Below are 14,196 nucleotides of genomic sequence, written 5' to 3' on the forward strand. Positions count from 1 at the left end.
ACGTATCGGTATAGTTTTTTTCTTGACATGTATTCCACCGAGAGCCATCATATCCGTCCCGAACCAAACAGTCTAAAATCAGTCAGTTCTTGAAACATGGGCAAGAAGAAGTCCGATTCCGCATCCGGAGGAGCAATTCCAGAAGGCGACTATGAGAAAGGAAAGAAGGTAAACATGTCCCCAGCCCCACTGATTTCAAATTGACCAATCTAGATCTTCAAACAACGTTGCGAGCAATGCCACGTTGTCAACTCCCTTCAAACAAAGACAGGACCAACTCTGAATGGAGTCATAGGAAGACAGTCGGGACAAGTTGCCGGATTCGATTATTCAGCAGCCAACAAGAACAAAGGAGTCGTCTGGGATCGACAAACGTTGTTCGAGTACTTGGCCGATCCAAAGAAGTACATTCCGGGAACTAAGGTACTATCTAGAACGACAGATACAATAGTCTTATTCATTTTTTCAGATGGTTTTCGCCGGGTTGAAAAAAGCTGACGAACGTGCTGACCTCATCAAGTTCATCGAAGTGGACGCAGCGAAGAAACCATCAGCATATGCTCACCACCTACCATGAAATTTTATGTTTGCAAAGGAGTCGCTATGAAGTTCAAATAAACTTCTATTTTTTTTATATTTTTGTTGTTGAATTGGTTGTTACACATCTCATAACATTACACACTTACTACATCTGGAAGTCTCGAAACATCAGTGTCATCCACGTAGATTTTTCCATTTCCGAAAGTCTTGAATGTAATATTCTTGTCTTTACCGGCATGTAGCCACACATTTCCGTCTACCATCAGAATCCGTGACCTATATTTTTCTATAAGAAGCTTTCGTAATATCTAGTGACATTACCTGGTTTCATAAGCATCTTCAATCTGTACTTCTTCATAGTCAATCGAGGAAACAAGTGATAAATCAAATAGGAGTAAAAGATAAAAATTTAAGTTGGGTATCATTATTCTTATGAAGAAGAATAGAATGAATTGACTGGTGGAATAAGTGGGTGGATAGCTAGTTTGCAGAATTGTTTATGTTATTGATACCTTGAGATGGAATGTTTATGAAGAGCAGGTGCATAGTTTACGTAAGAGAACACCTATGAGAGAGATCTTCCGGAGAGAGGCGAAAATTAGGTGACGTGTATTTAGACGCCTGATACTGAATCTCACGATGTCAGATGATGAGGATCCTATCATTTCAGATATCACAGTTGTATCGTGGAAGAAAATACGAAAGTTCGCGAAAGTTCCTAAAAATTTCTAATAGCATAAAATATGAGAGAATTGTTGTGCTGAGATCAAATCTGTAGTGCTAAAATTCATCGTTAATTCATCGATAAACTGGCCAAGGTTCAAACATTTTGATCAACTTTAAGCAGAGTTATCGGCTCTAGTATGAAATTCTGGTTTTTAAAAAAATGCTGGTTCTTAAAAAATTCTGGTAGTAAAACGGTGTTCATGTAATTATATTTTTTTTCATCTGAAAATTTCCTAAAATTTGTGAATTTCGTTATTGCAATTTGCTTTCAAAATATTCCTATGGTAGACATAAAAAAATTGAGTCATGACCTTGAAAATTGGGTCATGGCCTAGAAAAGATTGGGTCATGACCTAGAAAACTTTGGGTCGTGACCTAAGAAAATCTAGCTTTTGACCTACTTTTTCAAATCTTTGAAAATTATTAACTTTTTCACCGTTTCCTATATTTCTCTTTTTGTTTCACGTTCAGTTTCCATGAATTCTTCTTTATTTTTTGCAACATCCAGGAGTTCACCGATTTGACGAAGAACTGACTTTTTTGAATGAAGAATGTTTTTTTTCTCTGATAGTAAATACCTTAATACCTATCATAGAAAACCCCTCACCTTATTAAGTGTGAGCTCAATTATCTGAATTCCTATGCAAGGTATCAATAATGTGTCAACTGATAAGTTATTTTTGATGTTCTGATAAAGATTATACCAGTTGACATCTTTTTTATATCATTGACAGTAACGGAGAAAAGTTGGTTCAAAGTTAAATGTTTGCGGGTCCTTCTATTACGTAATTCTTCAAATCACAACTCTTGTCAACAACAATTTATAAAAAAACCAGATTAGATTTGAAATCGTTCATTCATGTTTTTTGTGTTATTGTAAAATTTTCGTTCGTTTATAATGGGCAGTGGAAGGAATGAAATCATAATATGAAATTTCGGTGGGGTAGTGTTCGTAATACTTCTGATCTACTTTCTTCCGTAATAGTAGTAGTATGGAGAAGTGTAGTAGTAGTACATTGGTTGAGCAGCAACGGTTCCTGTCTGTTGGGCTCCTTGTTGCACGGTTTGATCACGTTGGACGTTGGTGGTGGTGTAATGTTGTTGTGGCTGTTGCTGGTTAGATTGATCGTAGTGAACAGCATTTCCAGATTGATCGTATTGCACTGGTTGTTGTTGAGCTCCTTGTTGGTATTGAAGGGTCTGCTGTTGTTGACCTTGTTGGGTTTGCTGTTGCTGTGGATAGTATTGTTGTTGTTGTTGCTGAGTTCCTGATTGAGCATACTGTTGCTGTTGTTGTGGTTGTTGCTGAGCGTATTGAGTGGATCCGTCATTTTGGGTTTGTTGAGTGACACCGGCGGTTCCTACAACAGCAGCCGTTGGGTAATAGTAGTAGTATGGAGTGTAGTAGCTGGTTGGATAATACAGGTATTGAGCAGAAGCGACTGCAACGAGGGACCACAGAGCAAGGAAGCTGAAAAGGAAAAGTTGTTCATGTCCATGAAGCACTGAAGTCCTGAAAAACTTACGTGTTCATTTCGTTCGACTGTAGAAAAGAGTAGAAACGGTGTCTATTCCCACAATTTCCTCCATTTTTATACCTCAACCCCAATGGGTGGGTCTACTGTCATCAAGGGGTCGCATTCAAAAACTGAGAAAAAACCCTCTCCTTCTGTATGTTTTTCATTCACTCCTCTTAGTTTCGTCAAAGTTACTGAGCAAACTTGAGGTCAAGAGAGACACTGAGATACTGTAGGTGGGTCGGAGATTCAAAGAAATTATATTTACTCTGGGAAGGGACTTCACAACGAATGGCAGGTGGCTGGCGGGCAGGCTGTGGCTAAAACGGTTCATTTTGATACGAATGATGATGATAAAGTGATCAAGATTAAGCCAGATGGGGAGTAAGAGTGCGAATCTATCAAGGATTCGTTTACGACTATCAAGTTACACTGTTATGTCACAATGAGTCACAAACTGAAACATAAACACAATTAGGGGTCAAGTTTCCGAACTGATACTTTCGATAGTCACTTTTGGATGTGTCATCTATCCTGACGACGAATTTCATCCCACTTTAACGATGTATTTTTTTAAAAACCACAAGAAACACCACGAGTAAACACTACACTACTGTTTGTTACAAAGAATGTTTCTATGAAAAAGTAAATAATTGTAAGATGTAAGGATGCGTGTATTTCGGGTGGCGAGGAGCACACAGAACATTGTTGTTGACAAGGTGACAAGAAGATAGAACAGGCAAATCCAGCAGAATTTCAGTCCTTCCTTTGTAGTGTGCACATTGACTTTTGTATGTAAGGGCTCAAGGGAGGGATAGGAGACACAGTTTTTTCTTGGTGATTTTTGAGAGTGGGAAAAGGGAATTAGAGGTTGTTCGGTCATTGGGAAAAGTATAAAAGGAGTAAGATGGACAGTTGAGCCAGCACTTCTACTCACCTCGATCAAACATCATGAACACGTAAGTCTGGATTTGGTGATAGTGAAGCGTACATTAATTGTCAACTTTTAGCTCAATTTTCTCGATTCCTGTGAAATATATCCAAAATTTGTAAACTGGTAAAATATTAATGATACTATGATAAACAATTTCTCAATCGACGGATTTTAATATCTTTCCCAGGAATCGAGATAATTGAGCTTGAAGTTGGCGGTTCTGGTAGGCTTCTAACAGAGCATTTATGGCACCATGTAAGTTTACTTTAAGCTCAATTGGATTCCTGTGAAAGATATCCAAAATTTGTCAACTGATAAATTATTGGCGATATCATGATGAATAATGTGTCAGTTGACAAATTTTTGATATCTTTCACAGAAGCGAATTATTGAAAGGTGGTGTACGGTGAAATTTTTTATTGCATCAAAATGTGCAGAAATGCATGTAGATTGACATAAAAATAAAGAAAAAATTCAAAAAAAATTCCTTCATCGAGAAAAACGCATCGAAAAATACGCTGAAAGCCCTTAGGGACGAGGTTTTTTCTAGGCCGCCCGGTGAGTAAAAGCGCGCGATTTCAAACTTTTAAAATTTTTTCGCTCGTTTTCACTTTTTTTTTTCAAATTTTCCGATGATCCTGGAAGAAAAATTGACAAAAACCTAGAAAACTCTTGAAAAAACCGAAAAAAATTGAAAACGAGCGAAAAAATATTAAAAGTTTGAATTCGCGCGCTTTTACTCACCGGGCGGCCTAGAAAAAACCTCGTCCCTAAGGGCTTTCAGCGTATTTTTCGATGCGTTTTTCTCGATGAAGGAATTTTTTTCGAATTTTTTCTTTATTTTTATGTCAATCTACATGCATTTCTGCACATTTTGATGCAATAAAAAATTTCACCGTACACCACCTTTGAATTAGAAGTTAACGGTTTGGGTAGTCTTCTATTAGAGGGAATATTTTTTCTTTATTGGAGGAACAATCTTCTTTTTTGAAATTTAACATTTTACATACAGTAGCCCAATATTTCAAAAATGTTATAATGCTGTCTAGTTTTTTTTTCCAAAGTTTACCACTTTTGACTCTTACTTCCGAACCCAATGAGATGTTATGATGTTAGAGATGCCAGAAAATTTTCCACTTTTCCAACCAATTGCTCCCAGAAGCAATTAGTAGTAAGTTAGGGGGAATACGACAAACTTCAGTTTGTACAGCTTCAAAGTAGTGATTTAGCACAAAATTTACCGTAAACCGGACTTTGAGTCTGTAGATCTCGGTTCCTGGGAAAGATGACAAAAAGTGGTTAACGGACAAAATGTTTATCAGAATATCAAACGTATTTTGTCATTAGACCACTTTTTGATATCTTTCACAGGAACTGAAATATATCTAGACTTTCGAATGAACAATTTCAGTACAAACAATTTTCAGGCTTCTCGCTCTGTTCTCCCTTCTCGCCGTGGCTTCTGCCCAATACCTGTACTATCCAACGAGCTATTACACTCCATATTACTACTATTATCCAACCGTTGCCACAACACAAAACGACGCTACAGCATATCAGCAGACTTATCAACAAACTTATGCTCAACAACCATCCCAACAGTATCAGCAACCAACTCAATATGCTCAAGGAAGCCAACAATACTCGAATGTTCAGCGAGATCAATCCGGAAATGTTCAGACTACTGGAGCTGTGGCTGCTCAGCCACTTTACTACTACACCTATCCATACTATTATTACACCTATGGAAAGTAGACTTTCCCCCATACACTGCCCATACAACGAACGAAATTGTACAAAATTCATTATCAAATAAAGCATTCAACATAATGAAGAGATCTTCAGAAGATGTTTCAGAGATGCTATAAAAATTATGAGTCTTTTTTGGGATGAGATTGAAGAATTGAAATTTTGCAAAAAATACAGTTATACAGCTGTCGGTACATAATAGATAAATTGAGTGTTACTTTCTTTTCCTGTAGGCCTGAACCAACTCGTCATCGTCATCCGGTGTGAGCGAGTCTCCTTCCATGTAGTGTCTCGCAACGAATTCTCTCTTTCGCTTTTTCAGAGTTTCAGCTTTGATTTTTTCATGGAACGAGGAGGAGAATATGAAGCACAGCATGACGAAAGCGGAGAAACTGTTGAGAGTGACTTCAGTGACTGTCACGATTCCGTAGGACATTGATTGGTAGTAGAACACTTCGGAGAGTGTGTGGAGGGCAGTGAAAATGGAGAGAAGAATGTGTGAGATGTGGACGGAGATGTTGCGATAATCGAAGATCAGAACGATTCTGAAATGATGCTATTGAAGAAAGTTTGCAAAAATAAATAGTACCTAAGAATGCAGAGCAACGCAAGGGGAAGGGCATGAGCTCTGGAGAGTGCTGTGGACTTTGATGTGTAGTGAGATGCCGCGTTCTGCTTTGCATAGCACATCCATACACTTCCCATTGCTTGGATGACCACAATCGTCAACCACGCACGCGTGCTTCGTTCCAACATGCTTAAATACTTGAGTATTAAAAACTAAATTGGGAAAAAAAGTCAACAAAAAAATCATAGTACCGAGTTAACGGATACAAAACTTCAAATTAGAAAAAAATCTTAAAGTTTTATGAAATTGTTATGAAATGAAAATAAGATAAAATAAACGAATTTCGTAAGATGAACACCGTTTCGAAGTGGAACAAAATAAAAGTATTCGTAAAAAATGTACACTGAAAAGAAACCCGGCGAAATGCGAAATGATAAAGCGTTCGGTGATACGTGCATACAATGCAGCGCTACGAACTAATACTATCTGACAGAAGACCTAGACATAGTAGTTTGGGGAGATGAGTAAATCACGAAGAACCATCAGCTGGTCCTCGTTGAATTGTTGTTCGTGTTCTCGCCAAGAATCTTGGTGGGTACGTTTGAACTCCGAAAGTGTGCGTTTAACGGCTTCCTGAAAATAATCATAAAGTCAACGCAGTCTTGAACTGAATACTAACGCGAATTATTGCATTTTTGTCCGTGGCGAAGCGACAAATCGTCATCAGCACTCCAGGTAGGAGTGGGGGAACGGAATATGGAAAAGCGAGGACGATTGCTGACAGCCCCATAACTCCTCCATGAGCTTGGACCATATCTTGCGAGTTAGCCGCTGTGCTGAACTTGCTTACAAGCTCCGGCGTGGTCTCGAAGAACTTCGATTGAAGAAGCGTACTGAGTGCCTCGGCCGCCTTTTCACGGACTTCGATCTGGTTGTCATTCAGTGCATTGACCAACATAATTCCTGAAATATATAACATATAACTATAATCAACCATGCGAAAATCACGCACCAACATCATCACGATGTATTCTAAAGACGTATCTATTAGAGAAAACTAGCATTCGGACCATTTTCAAAGCTGCTACTTTAGCCTTCCACCAGCACGGCGTCGAGAGAATCTGTTGGAACTGACGAATGACTTCTGGTGCATTTTCTGGGGAAATGTAAATAGCCTCCATTTGAGTGATACAAAGTGATGAACAAGTTTTCTGGAGTTCCTCGTCTCCTACGTCATTCGAATAGTGACACCATAGAGGGATGAATTGCAAGAATGACGGCGGATATGCATTGTACGATTGATTGCATGTATTAAAGACAAAAGAAATTGCAGCACGGAGTGTAAGACGAGACTGCTTCTTCACTTCTGAGACTTCTGCAAGAGACGCACTAGATGCCGACTGTGTCATCATTCCACCAGAACTAGTAGGAACCGTCAATGATGATGATCCATTAGCATATCCGTTAGCAAGGTCAATGTCGCGAACCATTCTAACTTCATCGAAGCAGGTGCCTAGCAAATCTTGGTAGAGAGCAGAAATCTCCTCAATTCGTGGTGGCTGGAGACGTTTAGGGAGAGAAGGGTCCACACAGACTGCGGGAAGGTCGTACCATGTTGCGGATACCAGGGAACTGAAATATTAAGAATTTGTGAAATGAAAAATGATTCCTAAAACTCACATAGCAATGCGATCTCTGAGGTTCGCGAATGGTTGAACTAGCATTCCTTTCATCATGTCGACTAACTTGTTCCATAATTCAACACCTCTCCATTCGAATTGACACAGAGCAGATTGTACTAGGAACATTCTACTGCTCGCAGCATAAGCGTTGTCGGTCGGTCTTTCTATCAGTTTGAAAAGCAAATCAATTAGAGGCTTCAGCATTCTAGCTTCCGAACAACCGCAAACGGTTGCAATAGCAACTCCCCAGTTTCGTAGTCCATCCTCCTTCATGATCTCAAAAGTCTTAGTGAGAAGAGGGTCAAGCCAGTTCCACAGTTTACGCTGCTTCTCATATTTCCAAAGCTTTGAACCGTTGATCATACCGGCTGTGATTTCAGCAGCCAACTTCTGTTCATATTCCTTAGTACTTTGCAATAGAAGCTCGAGTTGTGCTCGGAATGCATGAGTTAGAACATCGCCATAACATCTGAAAAGGCCTTGGAACAGAGAGAAATTGACGGCGTTGAACAATTCATCCTCCTTCTTCATTTCGATAGAGAAAAGCTCCCGGAAGCGAGTCATAAACTTCTCATCTTGGAACATCTCCACAATGTATTTTTCTACGTCACTGAAGTCTTCATAATTTCTGTCAATAGCATTCTGCTCTTTCAGTGGTGCGTAGGTTCTTAGCTTCGCTGGCCAGGTGTAAGCTCCCCAATTTTGCTTACAGCAGAACTGGAATGAATCCCATTCCTCGTCGGTTTTAGGCAGCTTGTCTTCTTCATACATCATGATTCGGTTGTCCGACCGGAATCCGTATGGAATAGGGTGCATGGCTCCTGTTGAAGTGTTTGGTGCTTTGTATGGAATTACGTATTCGCGTTTCACTGCTTTTGGCTTCGTCATTTTGAGCCACGATGCCACGACGGCCGAGGCGATTCTTCTTGTCTTCACCGTATCGTTGATTAGAAGACGGACAAACATTTTTACAACGTTATCCGGGAGTGGACAGTCCCGGCGAACTTGCATGGAGAGCATAGAGTATGCCATATCCAGAGGACGCCAGTGAAGAGTTGGGTCGTTAGCAAGAGCAAAGAGCTCATTGATGAGTGAGAAATAGTTGGCCTTCGACTTTTCGTACTTTTCGGTAAGTAAGTTTTTGTATTTCTCCAACTCTGCCTCCGAGGGACCACGTAGCATTTCCGCATTGTGCAATGGCGATGATTCATCAGCAGCTCTCAACAGTTTCCAAGCAGCTTCTACATGTTTCGGTTCCCACTCATACTTGAGGCGGTAGCTTTCGTAGTTGTCCACAATCATATTCTGGGCATTTTCCAGAAGAGCAATGATTGTCGGCTTCTCGCTATGCTGAACTTTGACAAGAGCCGGCCACATTTTCGCTTGTTGTTCAAACTCCATCCGAAGCATCAACGATTGTTTCTTTCCGTCAATGAGTAAATACAACGCTCCTTTCAGTTGTTCATGGGAAACGTCGTTTCCAGGTTGTAAGAAAGAGATAATATCATTGAGGATGAGTTTATACGAATATGGATGCTCCCGAAGCTTGCTCAAAAGAATGGCTTGTGCTTTAGATCGGTTCTGAAAAAACTTATTTTGAAATTTAAAAAAAAAACCGAGTTTTGAAAGCGGAAACTTACCTCACTGTAAGTACTGGTTGCTACTTTCAAAAGTGTATCCTGCAATAACTTGTGATGTTCGTTGAAGTGCCATCCTTGAGTGTGTGCAATACGCTTTCGATGCAAAAGCATCACATACTCCTCGACAATCATCTCGATGTTACTCTTGTTACCAGCCAATTTGTCGCACAGCATTGTTTTCGTGACACGATAACTAGTTGAAGAAGTATTGTAAAGTTCCCTGGTGTAACCACGATTAAGTGGAAGGCTTCGAAGAATCGAAATGGATTCTTGAATCGACTTAACATCGTCTGGATTGTTTTCCAAGAGCCAATTGATCAATCCGACGGTGCAGTCGAGAATCATCTTTCGCACATTTTTGCCATCAATGGAAATCTCGGGCGTTCCTTTTGGTTTTACAATCGTCATCATTTCGTTTTCTGGTGTAATAATGTGCGAATCAGACAATGGAATCAGTTTTCCTTCAAGAAGCGGCAAAGAGAAGCATGATCCAAGAAGCGCACTTCTCACTAGATAAAGACGATGAAGCAATTCTTTCTTCGGAATCCCGGTAGGCGCATTCAGTGAATCAATAGTTGGTACCAACCATTTACGAAGAATTTGTGTTGCTCGGTCGATTGATTCGTGCGTTGGAATGATCCATTCCGGATTCCAGTTCTTTTTCTCGACTGGAGCCGCCCAATGTCTGATAGCAAGAAACTGTTCTGTCGAAAGGTCGTACATCTTTCTCCTTTCGGCAAGAGAGTTGATTTGAATCGAGGTCAACTGATCCAGAAGGTTGTCCATCACATTTAATGCTTTCTCAGTTGCTGTTGTGCATTTCTTGTTCGGCATCACAAGATCCATTAGAGTCGAGACCATGTGCCAGTTTTCCAGAAGTAGTTTTGGATGAACTTTGATCATTCGAGAAGCGATAGCAATCCACCAAAGAGTTCCAAACTCGACCTTCTCTTCAGTGTAGAATTCGGCTGAAATATATATTTTATCGTCACATAGGCAAATGATAAAACTTACGAGTGATACAATTTTGTATTTTAGAAATCACAAGCTTGAAGAACTTATGGAAAGCAATATCAGGGTGGAATTTGCAAGCCACTTGGATCATGTCCCCAATCACGTCATTGGCTATTCTGCTATCGAACACGTGCTCACATGCGACACTGTACAACTTGTTGATGGCGATATTGAACAGTTCGGTACTACTGTTTCTACAGATTCCCTTGAAAACGGAAAGAGTTCCTCGATGAAAAATTTGATCTTCAATGTTACTTCCTGTCTTGGCAGAGATCGATCCATGAGTTCCTGATGTTGTCGCAGTTTGCCCTACAGCGATAAGCATTTCAAACATTCGATCCATGAGCATCGAAATAATAGAATCAAAATTTGCTGTAGCTGAACAAAGCTCTTTCTCGTCTTCGGTGAGATCACATCGCACATGAACGGCTTCAGAACAGTCCACAATTGGAATCATATTGACGATTACACCAATGATTTGATACGTAACCATACACTTGCTAATGTCGTTGCAGTCAAGACCCGGAAGCAATGAATTGAGAATCGTGATGACATGAGTTCTATACGTCTTTCCTTCAGCGTCAGGTTCATCTTTCACCAATGGAATGAGCACACCAAGAAGAGTTCCCAATGTCTGAAGAAGACGATGCGGTTCCACAAGTGTCTCTAACGCTGGATAGACCATATCCAGCACAATCGGTAGAATAATTTTCGGACACAGAAGGCATGCAGATCTGTATGCTGGACTGACAAGTTCTTTGCAAGTTTTGGTGAATGCAATGAGTTTTAGACTCGGAAGCATCATGGTAACCAGCTCGTCGAGATGTGCTTGGGTGAGTCGCATTTCATCAGGAATCTGAAAATTCGAACAGTATATTATCAGTGAAAAATTAAAAAGTTACCCTACCATTGTAAGTGTTCTGTTACTTTTTGGTGACTTCTCTGACCTTTCCCTCTTCAGTCTGAGCAATGTGTTAGACAGCAACTTCGAAAGCAAAACCATGATATGTTGGGTGTGAAGACCATTGTTTGATGGATGCAAAAACGATTCGACTTGGTTGAAAAGATCACGCATATGACTCATCAACTTGTCGTGTGCCTTCGTTCCCATCATGAAAACGAGCCAGATTGATCCATACTCTTGATTGAAAACTTGGCAGAGTCCTGTGACGTGTCCAAGACGCAGAGCTCTGAGAAGTCGGGAGAAGATCAAGTCGAGCTTACCAGTCCAGTCAATATGACCAGGACATTCAACTGATAGTCTTGCAAACATTTTAATAGCTTGCGTTTCGAACAAGGAGTTGTTTGTGATCTGCTCGTACCAATACCACGCTTCATCCAGCCAAAGTGCAGACCCATGTGTGAGTTGTCTCTGAACCGGCATAGCCGTGCACAAGAAAAGATCCATAAGTTTCCAATACCGAAGACATGATTCGTCCCAAACACACATGAAAGGACGTACTTCGTCTAGTAGCTCTTGCACGGATTCATCGGAAAAGTAAGGACGAGAGTAGAATATCAAGGTGTGCAAATCCGATCTGAATCCATCAGGCATCAGGAACAATCCATCTTCTTCAAGGTTCTTGAACGTGACTTCAACATAAAGCTCCATCAGTGGGCGCCAATCAATGACCAAGTCTTGACGAGTGAGAAAATCTTTCTTACTGAGAAGTGTATATAATGTCCGCATAGCAATTTTCACATTCCGAAAGATTGCACCTTTCTTTACAAGAGGAAGGAAGATGTGAATCAATTGAATGTGTTCCTCTTTCGAAAATCGACGTCCGTAGAAGTCGATATATTTGTCTAGTTCCATTGTCCAATGACAAAATCCTGTGGCAGCATCGTTCAATAAAATCGACTCAGCAAGTCCTTTTTTGATCATTTGAAAATGTCGGTTGGCCTGCTCTTCAAGTTCGTCACTATAAGGAAGCTTTTTGAGCTGCCAGATTTCTTTGCAGAAATGTTTCTCGCGCTTCTTATCCATTTCTTCTGTTTCCAATCCATCTTCTGAAAATAATTATCGTGATCAGTGTTCGTCAAGAAAAATAATTTACCATCACTATGAGCATTCTCTAGTTCTGTTGTATCCAAATCTTCCATATCGATATCTTCCTCGAGGTCTTCGGCTTCAGTGACGGATCCCGATGACGAAATATCATCCTCTGAGTCGCTCTCAAGAAGCCGAGTTTTTGAGGCCATTTGCTTCTTTCGACCTACCATTTTATCGCTTAAAAATAACAGCTACAGTAAAAAGAGTAAAAAAAATCAGCAGCGATGAAGAGATGAGTTGATTGAAGGGGGAGAAGATAGTCGCTGAAAACAATAAGAGAGTTATGAAACACAGATTCGCTAAATATTCACAAGGTTGGTGCGAAAGGGAACTGAAAGTCAATTGTTCATATATCGATTTGCAAAAGTATGATAGACAGCGAAGCGTCCCGAAGGAAACGTTATTGAAAAAGAATAAACCGTTTCTGTTGTCACATGTTTACATGTAAACAACTTTCAATCAATCCTAGGTTGTGTGAGTGGATTTGGGGATTAGAGCAGGTGAACTTGAGAAGCGGTAAAAAAACAGAAATCATGTTACCATCTTAATGACGTACGATCTATAGAGAATGATTTTTCGATACATCACAGAAAAAAAATCATTAGACGGTGAATTCCGGGGAAAAAACTCCGGGGAAAAGTGGGCGGAGTTGGGGGCGGAGCCTAAAATGCAACCCTGGCACGGTTTTTTTTGCACATTTGGACACGGTTATGAGGGGGCGGAGCCTAAATTGCAACCTTGGCACGGTTTTGCCGCACTGTTTCTCGACTCCGCCCACTTTTCTCCGGAGTTTTTTTTTCCCGGAATTTGCGGGGTCCCTACAAAAGGTTCGAATCGAGCGTTCGCGATTCGTTTAGAGGCGTGCCGACGCGTCGCGGCTGCGTAGCGACCCCACGTTAACCATTGCGTGGATACTCAGCAGCACACGGCCTCTCGCACGAGAAATGCGCCTTCGAATTGTCATCTTTCTCTAGCGCTATCTCCTCTCTCGTTTACAACAGGAATTATTTTTTATGCAGACTTAGCCAAAATAACCATACTTGGTACGGGCCGGGCTTTTCCCGAATTTCGGAGGCCCAGCCCGGTCCGGCGGGCCTGTCATTCCACAAGTTTTGAAAATTTCAAAAAACACATAAGGGGGGACCCTTATGTGATTTTTTTCGATCAAAAAATTTTTTTCGAGCTTTTAAAAATATTTTTTGATCAAACAGACAAACAATCCAAAAAGCACAAAAAAATATAGAAAATTGTATTGAGAGCTTAAAATTCGGTTTAAAATGACAAAATTCCGGGCCGGGCCCGGGCCTTGAAATTTTCCTCAGGCCCGGAATTTTACAAGTATGAAAATAACGAGATTTTTCTAAGTTCACGCTCTCCCACAGAACAATTCCGAACTGCAAATTAATTTTTGATCTACAGAAAAAAAGTTTGGTGCGATCACAATTGCAGGTCTGAAACCATAATTTCAGAATTTTTTATCTGATTTTGTGGAGTTCCAAGATGAAATGATTCTTAAAAAAATTAATTAGTGGTTATAGATTCATGTATGGTCCTTTTCCGGAAGAAAAAATTTCAACAATGGTCATTTTTGAAAGTTTTTTACAGAAAAAATCTATCTCCTCTTTCAGTTTTTGACATTTCTAGGAGTTCTATAGCTCAAAAAAAAACCGCAATTATTTTCTCTACATTTTCTATGGATGAATTTTTAATTCGTCTGATAAAACTTTTTTTATAATCAAAAAACAACGCAAAAATGCTATTTTGTACAATTTC

The 14,196-nt window shown here is 40.1% G+C and overlaps 7 protein-coding genes across 7 annotated transcripts; 2 read left to right on the forward strand and 5 right to left on the reverse strand.

Annotated features, from left to right (window-relative positions):
- Positions 1 to 96: 96 nt before the first annotated feature.
- On the forward strand, positions 97 to 577 carry Cbr-cyc-2.2 (the record flags this gene model as incomplete). The annotated part of the gene is made up of 3 exons (XM_045237370.1): positions 97 to 168; positions 214 to 423; positions 452 to 577. 3 exons carry the CDS (start codon positions 97 to 99, stop codon positions 575 to 577), a joined length of 408 nt encoding a protein of 135 aa, XP_045093829.1.
- Positions 578 to 674: 97 nt separating this feature from the next.
- On the reverse strand, positions 675 to 965 carry CBG27019 (the record flags this gene model as incomplete). Its single annotated transcript, XM_045237371.1, has 2 exons — positions 675 to 816; positions 862 to 965. The coding sequence occupies 2 exons, from the start codon at positions 963 to 965 to the stop codon at positions 675 to 677; spliced, it is 246 nt and encodes an 81-aa protein (XP_045098817.1).
- A 1,267-nt stretch (positions 966 to 2,232) lies between these two features.
- Positions 2,233 to 2,800, reverse strand: CBG08527 (the record flags this gene model as incomplete). Its single annotated transcript, XM_002636202.1, has 2 exons — positions 2,233 to 2,737; positions 2,793 to 2,800. The coding sequence occupies 2 exons, from the start codon at positions 2,798 to 2,800 to the stop codon at positions 2,233 to 2,235; spliced, it is 513 nt and encodes a 170-aa protein (XP_002636248.1).
- Positions 2,801 to 3,734: 934 nt separating this feature from the next.
- Positions 3,735 to 5,472, forward strand: CBG08526 (the record flags this gene model as incomplete). Its single annotated transcript, XM_002636201.1, has 2 exons — positions 3,735 to 3,742; positions 5,145 to 5,472. 2 exons carry the CDS (start codon positions 3,735 to 3,737, stop codon positions 5,470 to 5,472), a joined length of 336 nt encoding a protein of 111 aa, XP_002636247.1.
- Positions 5,473 to 5,680: 208 nt separating this feature from the next.
- Positions 5,681 to 6,222, reverse strand: CBG08525 (the record flags this gene model as incomplete). The annotated part of the gene is made up of 2 exons (XM_002636200.1): positions 5,681 to 6,011; positions 6,056 to 6,222. 2 exons carry the CDS (start codon positions 6,220 to 6,222, stop codon positions 5,681 to 5,683), a joined length of 498 nt encoding a protein of 165 aa, XP_002636246.1.
- Positions 6,223 to 6,532: 310 nt separating this feature from the next.
- On the reverse strand, positions 6,533 to 12,593 carry CBG08524 (the record flags this gene model as incomplete). The annotated part of the gene is given in 8 exon segments (XM_045237372.1): positions 6,533 to 6,667; positions 6,714 to 6,997; positions 7,047 to 7,666; positions 7,715 to 9,306; positions 9,357 to 10,324; positions 10,371 to 11,226; positions 11,278 to 12,276; positions 12,294 to 12,593. The coding sequence occupies 8 exon segments, from the start codon at positions 12,591 to 12,593 to the stop codon at positions 6,533 to 6,535; spliced, it is 5,754 nt and encodes a 1,917-aa protein (XP_045093830.1).
- Positions 12,594 to 13,399: 806 nt separating this feature from the next.
- Positions 13,400 to 14,009, reverse strand: CBG27020 (the record flags this gene model as incomplete). The annotated part of the gene is made up of 3 exons (XM_045237373.1): positions 13,400 to 13,408; positions 13,608 to 13,796; positions 14,001 to 14,009. 3 exons carry the CDS (start codon positions 14,007 to 14,009, stop codon positions 13,400 to 13,402), a joined length of 207 nt encoding a protein of 68 aa, XP_045098818.1.
- Between the last annotated feature and the right edge of the window lie 187 nt (positions 14,010 to 14,196).

This window comes from Caenorhabditis briggsae (genome assembly GCF_000004555.2).
Source record: "Caenorhabditis briggsae complete genome, chrV, whole genome shotgun sequence".
In the NCBI taxonomy this organism is placed as follows: Eukaryota; Metazoa; Nematoda; class Chromadorea; order Rhabditida; family Rhabditidae; genus Caenorhabditis; species Caenorhabditis briggsae.